At 43.7% G+C, this 16,215-nt stretch overlaps 2 protein-coding genes across 4 annotated transcripts in view; both read right to left on the bottom strand.

Moving 5' to 3' along the window:
• Nucleotides 1-16,215, bottom strand: part of fam189a2 (family with sequence similarity 189 member A2) — a 123,907-nt gene that overhangs the window by 26,151 nt on the left and 81,541 nt on the right. For all 3 annotated transcript variants that reach the window (XM_060839727.1, XM_060839709.1, XM_060839718.1), the window contains exons 4-7: nucleotides 8,490-8,624; nucleotides 5,246-5,353; nucleotides 2,485-2,618; nucleotides 1,003-1,132 (exon numbers count right to left, since the gene is read on the bottom strand). In XM_060839727.1, the coding sequence (XP_060695710.1) occupies nucleotides 1,003-1,132; nucleotides 2,485-2,618; nucleotides 5,246-5,353; nucleotides 8,490-8,624 (507 nt within the window). The remainder of the gene's footprint in view (nucleotides 1-1,002; nucleotides 1,133-2,484; nucleotides 2,619-5,245; nucleotides 5,354-8,489; nucleotides 8,625-16,215) is intronic.
• Nucleotides 12,608-13,252, bottom strand: LOC132829699 (beta-crystallin B1-like). The gene has a single exon (XM_060847061.1). It carries the CDS (start codon nucleotides 13,250-13,252, stop codon nucleotides 12,608-12,610), a length of 645 nt encoding a protein of 214 aa, XP_060703044.1.

Raw genomic sequence — 16,215 nt, forward strand, 5'->3', positions numbered from 1 at the left:
TCCTTGCCCATGTCTGACCTGATGCCATGATGTCCAGAGTCAATGTTCAGGAATGCCAGGACAACACCTGCCTGACTATATATCTGGGGTAAGAATGGTGATGATGGTGTTGGGGTTATAGTACGGTATGAATCCATGAAAATGACTATTGACTGGTGCATGACTAGTCTGTGGGACAGCACAAATGCCGAGGACACAAGGTCTTTGTTGTTTTTTAAGGAGAACGCTCCAGGGCTCCATGTACTGTTATTGTTTCTGGTGCCTTGGTTGATGCTAGGTGGTCAGTTCAACATTCAACCCCTTATATCGGACTCTATAATGGTTTGAAACAATTTATTTCAGGGAGTTTTAAGAGTTACCCAAATTGCTGTGGACTGGAGTCACATGTAGGGCTGACCAGGTGAGAATTGCAGGTTTCCCACCCCTGAAGACTATTTGGAAACTGATGGTTTATTAGCCGTACTTCCACATTTCTAATTGATTCCAAATTTTACCATTGGCCACTTGGTCCTAGTGCATTAGCCGGTGTCTCTAGGTTACTTGCCCACTATTCCATCGCCTTCCCCTTTTTGTAACTGCAGCATGTGTAAATCCTGGTTACCTTCCTGTCAGTCATGGTCCCTCAACAATGATGGTGACAGATCTTCACAATGGCTGTCAAGGTGAGGAATTTCCTTTTCCTGCTGCCTGAAGTTGGGTCAGATGTGGGGTGAGGTCTGAGGCAGGGAGACCTACCTTTGCCGGACTACCTCCCTTCATCACTGGTGGGACGTTCGCTGTAAGTGAGGGAGAGAGGGGTTGTATGCGGAGACAGGGCTCCACCATTCCCCAACAGGTTTAAAGTGAATGGAACTGAATGTGAGGCATGGCATATAATCACTGCAAATGACCCTCAAACCTGCCTTTGTGAAATGAATCTCTGTCCCTTTTTCCAAAGCACGCTCCTCAGTCTCTTTCGGTTGTGCTCATTAGATAAACAAAGAGGGCCTTTACATTACTGACCTGTTCATCATTTGGAGTGCTCACCACAGCCTCATATGGGGGAGGCGGTTCCACAGGACAAAACACTTCAATCCCTTTCATTCTGGTCGCATAGATATGTGTCAGGGGAATTACATCATTGCTAAGAACCCTGCAACAATGACAGCAATAACAGTTAGTTTTTAACTAAATCTCAACTAGTTACGAAGCGAACTAACAAGATCACTGATGTGAACATAACATCTTAACAAATGTATAGTAAAAGAAACCATTTAAATGAAAGCAATCTCGATGGCAATCTTACCATCCCAGGAACTTCAATAAAGTCACCCCCTAACCTTGCCTATTCCAGCTACTGCAAACCAAGTTCATGTACTCTTGAATCCTGGGGGACACTCTGGTGAATTTGATCTAAGGCTAATAGATCCTTTCTAAGATGCTGAACTAGAACACTACACAGCCCTCCAGATGTAATCTGACCAGAAATAAAGCAAAACTCTGCAGTTGCTGGAGATCGGAAACAAAAACAAATATTGCTGGCAAAACACAGCAGGTCTGATAGCATCTGTAGGAAGAAAGCACAGTTAATGATTCGAGTCCAGTGACTCTCCATTGGAACGGTTTGCAGCAAGGAAACAGTTGTACTTCTGCTGGAGACGGGGGTGGAGACAGAATGCAGAGAAAGAGGTAGGTAGATAATGGATAGCAAGCCAGGACAGAAGAAAAGCTGAATAAGTGATAATAAAAACTGAGTGTGGAAGAGAGTGGATGAGCTGTAATGAAAGCAACCCATATAATGTTACAATGGGACTCGGAGTATGTGAGAATGGGTGACTGTGTTAAAAGCAGCCCGGATCAGAATAGAACTGGGTGCAGGGTGGGTAAAACACATAGAAGGATGGAATCAGGCTTTAAAGTTATTAAACTCAAAGAGGAGCCCTAGAGACTGCAGAATTCCTGAGTGGAAAATGAACTGCTGTTCTTGAGCCTGTGCTGAGGTGCACTAGAACACTGCAGCAGGCCCAAGGCAGATTTGTTGGCATGGGAACACAGAGGTGTGCAAAAGTAGTGAGCAACTGGAAGCTCAGAGTTATTTTTGTGGACAGGATGTAAATGTTCTGCGAAGCGATTACCCAATCTGCATTCCGTTTCCCACTGTTTCCTTGCTAACAGTTCTGAAGAAGGGGCACTGGGCTCAAAACATTAACTCTACTTTCTTCCTACGGATGCTGACAGACCTGCTGAGTTTCACCAGCAATTTCTGTTTTTGTTATAGTCTGAACTTCGTTTAGCTGGAACAAACTTTCTTCCCTTTTATATTCTAACTCTATTAGACTTTTGGAATTATACCTGACCTTAGTGATCAACATGCATGGAGCTCCAGATCGCTTTAGACCTTCAATATTTAAAGCATATTACCATACAAGCTTGAGTTAGCATAGAAAGGGTTCCATTTTGTCCCCTAGTAAGAGGTAATAAGGTTGGGAGGGTTACTTTCCTTACCGTGGATTAATCCTGGGAGTGTAGGAACAGAAAGTGGAGAAATATGGAGGAGGAGGAATGGGTGGAACAAATTCATCTGGATCAGGTAACTGGCGATTTCCTTCAGATTCTTCTTGGGGAATCTGGGCTTCAACCTGAAAACACATGAAACAGCAAAGAAAGATGAGATAGCTATCTCGCTATGGAAACCAGGAAACAACTCAGAAGAGATCTTCATTACATAAATACCTGCAGTGCAATGAGGGGAAAAGGCAAAAACATCACTTTATAGCATTGATGCTTAAAAAACAGCAAATGCTAAAACTGAGTACAGCAAACCTTTACTAATCAATGGAAAAACACACACACTAAGTAATAGAAATGTAATGCAGTGGGTATACACGTTGCTGTTATACTTTATTTACAGCATAAATCACTTAAATAGTAATGCAAATTTGCCCTAAATAAAACTTAGTGGGACAGCATTCCCACTCGTACCCTCAACTGACTTTGCAGTGATAATATAGTGAACTATCAGTATTTGAGGTATATAATCTTAGTCGGTTTATCAAGGTCCATAAGGTACTGGTTAAAACAAGGTTGCTGTATTTTTCTCTGATGGTGGTTCACTAACAAACAGCACTGGAGAGTCGGAATAGAACAATTCCAAAAGACCGTATGATATCAGGGCAGAATTAGGCCATTGGGCCTATTCAATCTGCCCCACAATTTGATCATGATTAATGTATTTCTTAACCCATTCTCCCGCCTTCTCCCTGTAACTCTTGATCTCGTTACTAATCAAGAACCTATCCATCTCCGCCTCAGATACACTGAAGACTTAGCCTCCACAGTCTCCTGAAATAATGAGTTCCACAGAATAATCACCCTCTAGTTGAAGAAATTCATCCTCATCTCAGTTCTAAAGGGTCATTCCTTCACTCAGAGGCTCTGCCCTTGAATTATAGACTAGTAGAAACATCTTCTCTACATCCACTCTATGCAGGGCTCTCAGTGTTCTAAGTTTTAATCAGATTCCACTCATCCTTCTAAAGCCCATTGAGTACAGACCCAGAATCCTCAACTGCTCTCGATATGACAAGCCCTTCATCCATGGAATCATTCTTATAAACCTCCTCTCTACCCTCTCCAGTGCCAGCACAACCTTCCTTAGACACGGGAACTGCCCACAATATTCTAAATGCTGTCTGACCAGAGGCTTATACAACCTTAGCAGTGCATCTCTGCTGTTGTACATCCTTTTCAAATGAAAGCTGACATTAAGTTTGCCTTCCTAACTGCCAACTGAACCTGCATGTTAACTTCACTGGGAACAAAGAAGAGGAACTAGTAGAAGTCCTTTGTCTGGGAACATTAGTACCTTAAAATAGGTTCAGGGGCTATAAGAGGCATCCTTCCAATATTTCTGTGACCTGAATTAGACCTAGCCCTCACTTCACAGCTTAGCTCAGAGTTGTGGTCTAATCAAATAAAACAAAAAAGATCTAACTCCACAAATAAGATGTAGAGGAGAGACGACATAACAGTACAATCCCTACCTTATGAAATTCGTAAACAATGTGTTAATGATTGAGAATTTAATGAAGTCAACCTGACAACAAATAATCTATGAACTATGACAAAATATATAAATTTCATTTCTATTCTATAAATCAAGGAGACCTGTGCTTTGCAACTCAGCATTTAAATAGTGATATGCTCATTATTGTGCATTATTATTGGTTTACTTTATTTTTATGTTAATGATTGCCTATAACTATGTTATGAATTATGCCTACTCCTTTTATTTGTATCATCATTACAATTCAGTTCCTTCCACCAATGATCCATCTATCCAATGTTTGGTCCAAATCTATCACCACCTGACAATGGCTCACTATAAGACATAGAAGTAAGGGCTTCCAAGTCTCAAGATTGTTTAGATAATGCTATCATTGTCTCTTGGAGTAATACTGAATGAAGTCCTCAAATGAAAAGAAAGAACCTGGATTTATTTGGCCCCTTTTACATCCTCAGGACACCCCAGTGTTTTCACCAATGAAGCACGGTACCTCTTGAAATATAGTTATTTTTGTAATGTAAGAATGGCAGCCAATTTTCACACCACAAGATCCCATAAGCAGCAATGAGAGCACGACTAGATAACCTATTTCTACTGGTGGTGAGTGAGGGATAAATATTGGCCAGCATACTGGGAACAATTCTCCTGCTCTTCTTTCAGTAGAGTCATGAGACTTTTTACATCCAACTGAGAAAGAGGGCTGACAAGGCCACAGTTCCAACATACACTGATGACAGTGCAACACTCCCCCACTGCTGCATGGAACTGTCAGCCTAGATTTTGTGTTCAACACTCTGGAGTGGGACTCAAACTGATAACCTCCTAACTCAGACAGGCAAAACTGAGGACTGCAGATGCTGGAGATTAGAGTCAAGATTAGAGTGGTGCTGGAACAGCACAGCAGGACATTTCAGGCTGGAGCTCATCACGAAGGGCTTCATCCTGATGAAGGGCTCCCGCCCAAATTGTCGACTCTCCTGCTCCTCGGATGCTGCCTGACTTGCTGTGCTTTTCCAGCACCACCCTAATCTTGACTCCTATCTCAGACATCAGAGTATAATAGATTTTCATTGGGATTATGTCAGATTGAGCGAGGCAAAACTGGACTGCTGGTATCGAACCTAAAGAGTAGCAGTGTCAGACATTTTGGGGAATGGGAATGCAAATATAAATATAAATATAAAGAGTCAGTAGTCTTACCGTCTGTGGCCGTCGGCCAACAAATATCTGGAGATACTGTAAAGCAGCAGCTACGACGCACACTGTGGTGGTCAAAGCATTCAACACACATATGGCAAATAGCAAGTCCTGAAAACAAAAAAGGAAATGTTACCATGCAATGTTAAACCAGGAACCATGGCTGACATTCTGTAAATACTTACATATTAATACAAGATAATCAAACAAGACCCAACTGAGAATTCAGCAGAAACTTCTTTAACCAGAGACTACTGAGAAGGTGGAACTTGCTACCATAGTGAGTCATTGATTTGATTGGTATGGGATAATAGGGGAAGCTCAAGGGAGAAATGAACATATGGTCATGCTGATAGAGTGAGATGCAATAGGGTGGGAAGTGGATGGCATGGAGCAAAAACACTGATATAGACCAATTTGTTTTAAGTCTGCGCTATAGACTCTAGATAACTTGATGCACTTGAACCCAAGGTTTATTCCTGTAACTGAGAGTGACTTAATATGAAGCATTATCTGATGAACTGTGCAAACTGTCAAAACAGGCTGGTTGTTCAGTGATCCAGAACTGCTAACAAACCTCCAAAATGTCATAAAACATAGTGCTTTATAGGGCATGTTTGTCATTTTCCACAATGACAAACTGAATCACTTAAACTTTATCCAAGTTAGAGCAGAATGCTGTGAAATGAAACAGGGTTGTTAAAGGTAGCAAACATGCATGCTAATTTCTAGTCAATTGGAACCTGCAGAGTAACTGGTGAAAAGACGTCTTTTCCAATTATTAGAGACAGATGTCATACCCAGTGAAGGCATGTCCTATTCATAACTCCAAATATGGACTGTATTCCTATGGAAACCGCTTCAACTGCCTCTCAATTCTTAAAATGGATATGCACAAGCGGTTAAGATGTCTGTCAAAGTGTCAGGTAACACTTATAATTTCAAAACAGAACAATACAAGCTTCTGAAAAGTTCCCAACTGACACAAGTTAAGTGGATGTCTTCGAACGGACATGGTTAGACAGCATCCCTTTTGTGGAATTCACACCTGCCACTGTTTGAGGTTTACTCAAAACAGAGGATTGGTGGTCTTCTCGATCTTAGGTTTCCAGTATTGAGATTTAATAAAAGAGAACTGATGAGACCATGCGTTAAGTGTAAAGGACCAACATCCATCTCTTATTCTTCAATGGTATCTTTGGACTTCCAAACCATTTTGGTTCGCAAATTGGTCACGTGACTACAATTGGCTGGAAATAACGTTTACTCACCCATGGGCTCCGAAAAGACCCGAGCAATCTGAAGACAACACCAAAGAACCAGAAGCTGTTGCAAAAGACTGTGCTATTGTTTCCATATTGTGTGCTAGTGTTGTTATGGTTTAAATTAACCAAATGCAAGAACACAAACATCTATCAGTGCCAAAACAAAATTACTGGTTAGGGATGGAGAGGGAAAAGAATTGAGAGTTTCAGTTCATCTCCCTTACCCTGATCTTTCATCCAATTAGATCCTGACTGATATGTACCTGAATCCTACCTTGATGTCTGGATTCTATACCCCTCAATGTTAATGTTCAAAATACATGGGAACAGTAGACAAATTTATATGTGAAAGTCCTAAAATCTCCTGGGAACAATCAATCATGGGGAGCAACAATGGAAAAAAAAGTCACTTCCCTAAGTAGAGATGACAGAATTGGATCTTCCTCCAATCAGATGATGTCCCTCTCTCACATACGCTACTGGGACAGAAGCAGCCTGTGAGATTAGGGTTAGGGGGAAGGTGAGTGGCGGCAGTGAACAAGCACGTCCAGACCAAAGGAGAGATGACCAGAGCCCTTGGTGAGGGAGACAGGAGACGAGGTTGGTGCCCGAGCAGTGAGGGTATTTGGAGAGGAGGGGAGTAATGCTAGAAGGGTAGGAGGGAAGTTTGCGGAGGTGGACAAGTGGCTGGAAAGGTGGGGTGGTGTTGGAAGAGGCTACAAATTGGGATAGGGGTCAGCAGAGTGGAGAAAGGGTCAAAGGTTGGCAAAGGGGGAAGAAAGTCTTAAAAGGGGAGAGGGTAGCTACCAAAGTGAGAGAGCAGTTTTCAACTTTTCAATAATGAGCTAATAAGCTAAACTTGAAATCCTAAAGGTCATAAATTCCTTGGGGTGAAAATGTAGTGGATGTTATTGTAATAAACACTGTCAACTGGAAATTTTTATTCCTGAACGGTTTTATTTCATAAAGATTTGCATTTATGTGTTGTCAGATCTCAGTGCATCTTGCATACTATGACAACACAAACGCTGTCTTAGAGAAAAACATGTAACCTCTAAGCACTGACCTCAACAGTCCATGGAAAACGTGTTTACAGCAATGCTTTTTTGAGCAGCGATATGTGTCAATGATTTAGTTTTTTTAATTATTCACTTATGCTTGCTGTCTTGTGCCAATTTAAATTTTGTGCTGCCTCATATTAAGGTTTTCCTTATGCCTTGAGTCTTTAAAGTTGAACAGACTGGTGTTGACTGTTTTGGATGTCAATGAATAATTTTAATTCTGTTCCTGTCTGAGTCCAAATGCCACATATACCAACACAAATACAGAAGGCAATGCTACTAACTGAGTGGGCCGTCGAATAAAGGAGTTCATGCCAATGAAAAAGTAACTCCTGAAAAGTAGCCTTTGAGAAAGTCTCAAGGGGAATCCTTGAATAGAAATATTTTGACCCTCAGGTTAACAACGGTTTTCGCCAGTCTCAATGACTTTGTAGGGGAGAGAGAAAGTTCCAGATTTCCACTGCCCTTTGTTTGAAGAAGTGCTTCCTGGCATCACTGCTGAACAACCTCTCTCTAATTTTAAGTTATTTTTCTCTTGTTCTGAACTCCATCCCCCATGACAGCAAACAGTCCCTGTTAACCCAACTTACACTGAAGGTGTTTGCGAGGAATGAGCAGTTTCCACAGGCTGTGGCCTTTGGCTCGGTATCATCTATCGGATAATTTCTTTCACAATGACAGTTAACATTCAGTGAGAGTTACACAAAGAAACCCTGACTTGAGCATCTCAAACCTGTACAGAATTCAAATGTACTTTGTGTTTTGAAGCACTTCCTTCTTGTGCCTGGACTGGCAGAATGAATACTGTTCCTGAGACTCTTGGTTTACTTAACTGGTCAGGATTTACCCAGAATCTTGGCCTAGCTTTCCAAAGACATTTTGCAGTTTCTCAGTGGGTTCCTCATTATGTCTGAACTGTACCTTGAGCACAAGTCGCACAGTGTCACAGGAGACCGATAGAACCGGGTACAATATTAGTATCTCCTTCTTGTCACTGCATTTCACTGCCTGGTTGTCTTCACAGCAGAAACAACTGTTGCCCTCAACAACCTTGACCTTTTAAGAGGAAACAGGAAATGTTATTAGAAGGGTCAGTAAGAGTAGCACCGGGCAGCCACACAAATTATACAGTCTGATACATTCATTTGTTAACTGGGAACTCAAACCAAATATACATATTGCTGGCTAGTATTATCTTAGAATATATACACAGATGGTTGCTTCGTGGGTAGGGACATTAATGGAGAGCCTGTGTTGCCATTCACGGATGTGAAAGCTCCTTTGGCCCAATTTGTTTTGAAGAACAGGATAGCTCTGCCACCCAGTTAGAAGGGGGTGGCGTGGGTCCCACTCATGAGAGCACATAAATGTGGACCGACACTCTCAGTGCATTTGAGAGGGAATGCTGCATGTTTGGCAATACTGCCTTTCAGATCTGACATTAAATTGAAACCCCATTTGCCCATGAGATGCACAAGATCTCATGATTCTGTTTTTCAAAGAGCCTGACAGTTCTCCCTTGATGTTCTGGGACCAATAGTTATCCCTTAAGCAACGTCAGTCAGTATCAAATTCTGCTTGTGGACATCTTCTTTGTGTAAATTGTCTGCTTCATTTCCCACATTACAACAGCAGCATATGTACAGGCTTGGCTGAAAAGTGCTTTGAGATGTCCAGTGATTGCGAACTGTGCTGTGGAAATGGAAATCTTCCTCTTTTAGTCAACAACTGATTATTACTCAATAGATTCTATAGAAGCGTAGATATCATGTTTCAACTATACAAACGCTTGTTTAAACCACACCACTGTTCAGATCTGGGCATCACATTATAGGAAGTTGGTACTGGTGCTAGCAGCCATACCATGGAGATTTGCCAGATTTATATCTGGACTCTAAAGGATACATTACAAGGAAAAAATGATACAAGCTCAGTTTCTAGATGATCAAGAGGTGAATTGATTACAGTTTTCCCAAAATATTCAGGGTGTTTATCACATGGATAAAGAGAAACTATTCTTCACTGCTTGGGAGTCTCTGACTGCCAGTGATACAGGAGTAAATCACCTCCTCACCCTGACAGGGATGGAATACAAGGTTTTAAGATGACATTGCAGCAATACACTACACTGCTGCAATGATAATTAGATTAGATTACTTACTTACAGTGCAGAATCAGGCCCTTCGGCCCAACAAGTCCACACCGACCCTCCGAAGAGCAACCCACCCAGACCCATTCCCCTACATTTACCCCTTCACCTAACACTACGGGCAATTTAGCATGGCCAGTTCACCTAACCTGCACATCTTTGGACTGTGGGAGGAAACCGGAGCACCCAGAGGAAACCCATGGGGAGAACGTGCAAACTCCACACAGACAGTTGCCAGAGGCGGGAACTGAACCTGAGTCTCTGGCGCTGTGAGGCAGCAGTGCTAACCACTGTGCTGCCCATAATCACAGCTACTAATCATTTATTATATTTTGGCTACAATAACAGCCATTTTACTCTTGATAAAGAGTTTCTGCTTCTATGTTTCAATCATCCCTAAAGTGTTTGGGTGCAAAAATATACAGTAATTCATGGCTGAATGGGTAACACTCTTGCCTCTGAGCCAAAAGGTGTGGGTACATGCTCCACTCTGGAGACACAACAAACATGGGGCTGACACCACTGCAGCACTGTGTCAGTACCTCACTGAGAGCGTGTTGTGCTGTTGGAGGGTCAGTACTAGGGGAGTGCTGCACCAATGAAGGCTCAGTATTGACAGAGTGCTGTACTGTTGGAAGAACTGCATGATCAGAAGGTCAGTACTGCAGGAACTCTGCACTGTTGGACGCTCACCCCTGAAGGAGAGCTTCATTATCTGAGAAACAGTATTGCTGGATGGGCAGTGTTAAGGGAGTGCTGCACTATCAGAGGGTTGGTACTGATGGAGCCCTGCATTGTCAGAATCAGAACACAACTCCAGAGAGTGGTCCCAGGGAGAACACAGTCTCAAGGAGAACAAGATCTCAGAGAGTGATGCAGAGAGAACACAATCACGGCGAGAACACTATCCCAGACAGAGATCCTGGAGAGAACATGGTCCCAGTCAGTAATCTGGGAGGCAACATGATCATAGGCATATCATGACAAAGAGTGATCCCAGCAAGAACACAATCCCAGACAGTGATCTGAGAGAACGTGTGAGGTGTTACATTTGACAAGGCAAACCAGGGCAGGCGTTACACAGTTAGTGGTGGGGTCCTATGGAGTGTTGCCTAACAAAGACACCTAGGGGTGCAGGTATATAGTTGCTTGAAAATGGCATTGCAGGTAGACAGGGTGATGAAGAAGGCATTTGGCATGTTTGCCTTCATTAATCAGAACACTGAATATAGGAAGTGAGATATCATATTGCAGCTGTACAGAACATTGGTGAGGCCACTTTTGGAATGCTACATACAATTCTGGTCACCCCTCTGTAAGAAATTGTTAAATTTGAAAAGGTTGAGAAATGAATTACAAGTATGTTGCCAGGACTGGAGAGTTTGAGTTATATGTAGAGGGTGAACAGGCTGGGCCTTTTTGTCCTGGATGGTTGGATGCTGAGACATGACCGTACAAAGGTTTACAACATCATGAGGGGCATGGGTAGGGTGAATAGTCAAGGCCCTTTTCCGAGAGTGGGGGAGTCCAAAAGTAGACAGCACTAGTTCAAGGTGAGAGGAGAAAGATTTAAACGAGACCTGAGGGATAACTTTTTCACACAGAGGATGGTGCTTATATGGAACGAACTGCCAGGGGAAGTGGTGGAGGCTGGTACAATTACAACATGTAAGAGGCATCTGAATGGGGATATGAATAGGAAGGGTTTAGAGGGATATGGGCTGGGTACTGGCAGGTGGGACTAGGTCAGACTGGGCTGTCTGCTTGGTGCGATGAGTTGGACCAAAGGGTCTATTTCTGTGCTGTATAACACTGTGACTCTATGACTGAGATAGTGTTGTACTATTGGACGTTGGTGCTGAGGGAACACTGCATTGGTGCAGGGTCAGTACTGTGGGAATGCTTTACTGCTGGATGTTTGATTCTGTTGGAGTGCTGTATAGTCAGTGTCAAACTGTGGAAGTGCTGCCCTGACAGGATATTGCTGAGGGAACACTGCATGTCAGATGGCTAGCAGTGACAGAGTACTGCACTGCCAGAGGTTTAGTGCTGAGGAACACTGCACTGTTAATGAGTCAGTACGGAGAAGGGCTGCAATGACAAAAGGGCAGTGCTGGGAGAGTGTTGTACCATTGAACAGATGGTTCTGAAAGAATTTTGCATGATCAGAAATGTTACAATCTAGATAAGACATTAAACCAGGGCCCTGTCTGCTCTAGCAGTGGTGGATCTAAAGCGTCTCATGGCGGTTTTCAAAGAATTGATTGGTGTTTCCCCCAGCTGTTCTGGCCAATATTTATCACTCGACTGACATCATTAAAAGCAACAAGTGCTGACCTTGCCAAACCTGCCCAAACTGTCTTGCTGTTTGTGGGACATTGCTGTGTGCTGATTGGCTGCCGTCCTTCCTCTGTTACAACTATGACCCCACTTCATAACTATTTCATTGACTGTGAAGTGCTCTCAGAACGTCCCGATGTCATGAAAAGCACTAAGACTATCCTTTAACTTGTGACCCCTGATTTAAATAAGTTGCGCCATTCTGCAGACTCCTAGGAGAGACGGCCCTAGATGCCCTGATTTGCCCGATGTATGTATGACCACGCATGTACCTGCTGAACTATGTCCACGCAGAAAGAACTGTGAAGCAACACACGAGAACAGGACAAAAACATTTCTCTTTCATTTAAAGTGAGTTTATTTTTCTCCAGCATTTCAACGTTCCCTGTTTCAATTCATTGACAGAATGTAAAGCCCCACTGCACTGCACTGCATCGTTTGCAATGCCTGGCGCTTGTTTTTATTTAAGTAGTGTCTGCCTCACCGCACTCACTCACTCACTGACTGAGCTGACGTCACTCCGTGAAGGGATTGGGCTCGTCTTGGGTGCCTAGACAAAGCAGCCAACCTTGTGCCACTGCCCGTCGCGGATTCGGCGGATGGACTGAATCTCTGGTTTGCGGCCGCCCCACTGGTTCCAGTGCCTGTAGTCATTCTTCTCGAACACATACTGGTAGCCACGGTAGCCCGGGTACTGATAGCCCACCCAGGTTCCGCAGACCACACTGGCGCTGCCAACTCGGTTGGTGAAACCGTAGGAGTACAGGCTGGGCACGTCATTGTCGACGATCTCCATCTTGCGGCCCTTGAACTCTGCCATCTCGTACAGGCAGATCTTGTGCTGCTCCGAGTCCACCAGGACGGGCCTGAAGGACATGATGTACTCGCTCCTCTGGCTGTTCGACCATGAGTCCCAGCGAGGATACTCACCCCTCTCCAGGACAAACATCTCCCCGCAGAATCGGGCCTGCTCATAGAACACCCAGGGCCCGCAGTCAATGCGAATCGAGCCCACACGCTCGAAGCCACTGTCGCACAAATTCATGCACTCGCCGGAGAATTCCTTACAGCGGCCCTGGAAGTTCTCCTGCTCGAAGATGCACACCCTGTAGTTGCTCATCGACCCTTCGAGGGGCCTGGGCTGCAGCTCCTTGCGCTCGGACTTGGGGGTGGTACGACTCGCCTTCTCCGACATGGCTGCTCCAGCTCAGTTCCCCTCCAAGGCCCCGTCTGGTGATCAGTGGCTGGCCGGTTGCCTCTTTTATACTCTGCTCTGAGCCGAGTGCGGGGATTACCCAGACACAGAGCAAATGCAGAGTCGACAGATCCGAGAGAATGAAAACCCCTGTCATCAGGAGGGAGCGCACGTGACACAGAAAGAGAAGAAAGGAAAACAGAATGAGAGAACGAGAGTCAGCAAAACTCAACTCACAGCACAGAATTCTGGGAATAGTACTGAGGGGACAGGCCACACTACAGGCATCTCTAATGGTTATATCTGCACAGATCTAACTATCCACTGTCATCACCACAGTGCAGACTTGTCATTATTTCCAGACAATCTGATACTCCTTAAGAAAAATATTTGCATTTCCATAGCACCTTCAGGACTTCCCAAAGTGTCTTACAACCCAATGAAGTACGTCTTGTAATCATTATTGTAGCATAGTAAGTTCCTTTAATTGATGTTGCATGGGCTAGACACCGGTCAGAACACCAAGGGAAACTCCCAGTTCTTGTTCAAACCTGTGCCACACGATCCCTTGTTTTCATTCAAGGGTATCCCCACCGTCTCAGTCCGAGTGTGCAGTGCATGTGTTGTACTGTACCTGCAATATCAGGCTGGGTGCTGCATTCCACTCCCTGGAGGAGCTGTACACCCAAAACCCTCCGATTCAAAGGCAGGAGCGCTACCCACTGATCCATTCTTTTCAGCCGGTGCTATCAGATCAGTGCCAAAAATCACCTAATCGTTACGGTGCAGAAAGAGGCTATTTGGCCCATCATATGTGCACCAGTGCATTGCCATAGCACCATTTGACACTATGTCTTCAATCGTATTGATTGATTAGAAAAAGAAATACAATTTTCAGCTTCTGGATAGCAGTGCTGCGGTAATGTCACAGTGATCAAGAGAGTTGGATTAATAATCTAGTGATGAAAGTTCAAATCCCACCACAGCAGCTGTGGGAATTTTAATGCAATGAAATGACAAGTAAAATTCTCATCTTGTTGGTTATAATCACAAAACCATTAGATTGTTTTAAAAACCCATCTACTTGTCTACTGCCTGTCAGTGGAGGAGATCTACTACACTTACTAGATTGAAAATCTGCATGCAGCAATGTGGTTAACTCTTAACTAACAAACCAATCACTTGTAAATGACTCCTCATCATCAGCTTCTCAAGGGCAATGATGATGGGAAATATATACTGATTTTGCCAGTGGCACTCGTGTTCCAAGAATGATTTCGTTTTGAAAATCAAATTTACCATTTGCTCATACGCTTTGAATTAAGCAACAGATAAAATGCAACGATTTCTGTTTTAGTGTTTTTAAGAATGACCATTTCGCTGTGATTGTAGTCAGTGTATGAAACTAGTGGAAGCTACCATTCCTGCCACCTGTGGGTGAGCAGCAGGTTTGCAGGATGCAGATATGTATTTCGCTCCAAGGTAAAAATTAAAAAGAATAGAGGGTGGGGACCTCCAGGAGGCTAGGAGATCTTACAACCCTCAAAGCAATGAAAAAAGGATTGAGAATCATAGAATGCCTATAGTGTGGAAGCAGGCCATTCAGCCCATCAGGTCCACATCGACTCTGCAAAGAACATCCCACCCAGACCCACCCACTACCCCATCCCCGCAATCCCCATGGCCAACCCACCCATCCCTGGACACTACGGGCAATTTAGCATGGCCAATCTGCCTAGCCTGCACATCTTTGGACTAAGGGAGGAAACTGGAGCACCCAGAGGAAACCCACTCAGACAGGAGGAGAATGTGTAAACTCCACACAGAAGTTGATGGAGGCTGGAATCGAACTGTGAGACAGCAGTGCCAACCGTTGAGCCACTGTGCCACCTGCTGTAATGTCTTTCCCAACTTCAGGACACCCCAACTTTCCAGCCAAACAAGTACTTTCAAAGCATAATCCCTGTTGCTGTGAGCACCAATGTGGGCATAGATATTAACCAGATAATTTGTTTTTTTATTTTTTATTTAGTAAAGTTAGTTTCGAGATAAACACTAGCCATGCTAATGGGAGGAGCTTTCCATTTTTCGCTATAGGAGATAAAACTGGAGTCTATTCTTTTTAGACATTCAAAGCTTTTATTTACAGATAGCAACATTACAGGCAGACATCTACGAACCCAATGCTCCTGTTTGAATCTGCTCCAATTTACAGGAGCACAGTGAAACCACAGTTAATGCTCATCACCTGAGCACAGTTCAAGAATTAACAGTCTCTTGTTCAAAACAGCAGCGCTGGGATTTGTACCTGCTGAATGGCTCCTTACTTTCCAATAGGTTGCCTGATGTTGGGACCATTTCTAGTGTGCATGGCCGAGCAGTTTAGTTCATTACAGCCAGCATTAGAGGGAACAGCCTACAGTAAGAAGTGGTGGTATTTACACAGTGATCATTTCTGGGGTACATTGAAGAATCGTTTTACAAGGTAACCTTCCACGCTGCCGGAGACACTATCACATCAACTCATCTACTCTACAAAATGCTGCAATGTGAGTGTCAGCTTTGAGAGATATTGTCTAATACACTATGTATGTTATCTATTGGGTTTAATGCATGGTGGTAATACACAGCACAGGAGAAGCAGCATACAGTACTAAGCTCATCATGTCTGTGCCACCTATGTAGCACCAGTATCTAATTAATCCTGAACTCCCTGCTTTCTCCCTACACCACCCTCCACCATGTATTGGGGACGAATACATAAAAAGAGGAAAGTACTTGCGAGGTTATGGAGAAAGAGCAGGGGAAATGGGGTTAATTAGATTGGATTAGATTAGATCCCCTACAGTGTGGAAACAGGCCTTTCAGCCCAATCAGTCCACACTGACCCTCCAAAAAGTAACCCACCCAGACTCATTCCCTTCTAACTAATGCACCTGATGCTATGAGCAATTTAGCCTGGC

Source organism: Hemiscyllium ocellatum, chromosome 2, assembly GCF_020745735.1.
Source record: "Hemiscyllium ocellatum isolate sHemOce1 chromosome 2, sHemOce1.pat.X.cur, whole genome shotgun sequence".
Taxonomy (NCBI): domain Eukaryota; kingdom Metazoa; phylum Chordata; class Chondrichthyes; order Orectolobiformes; family Hemiscylliidae; genus Hemiscyllium; species Hemiscyllium ocellatum.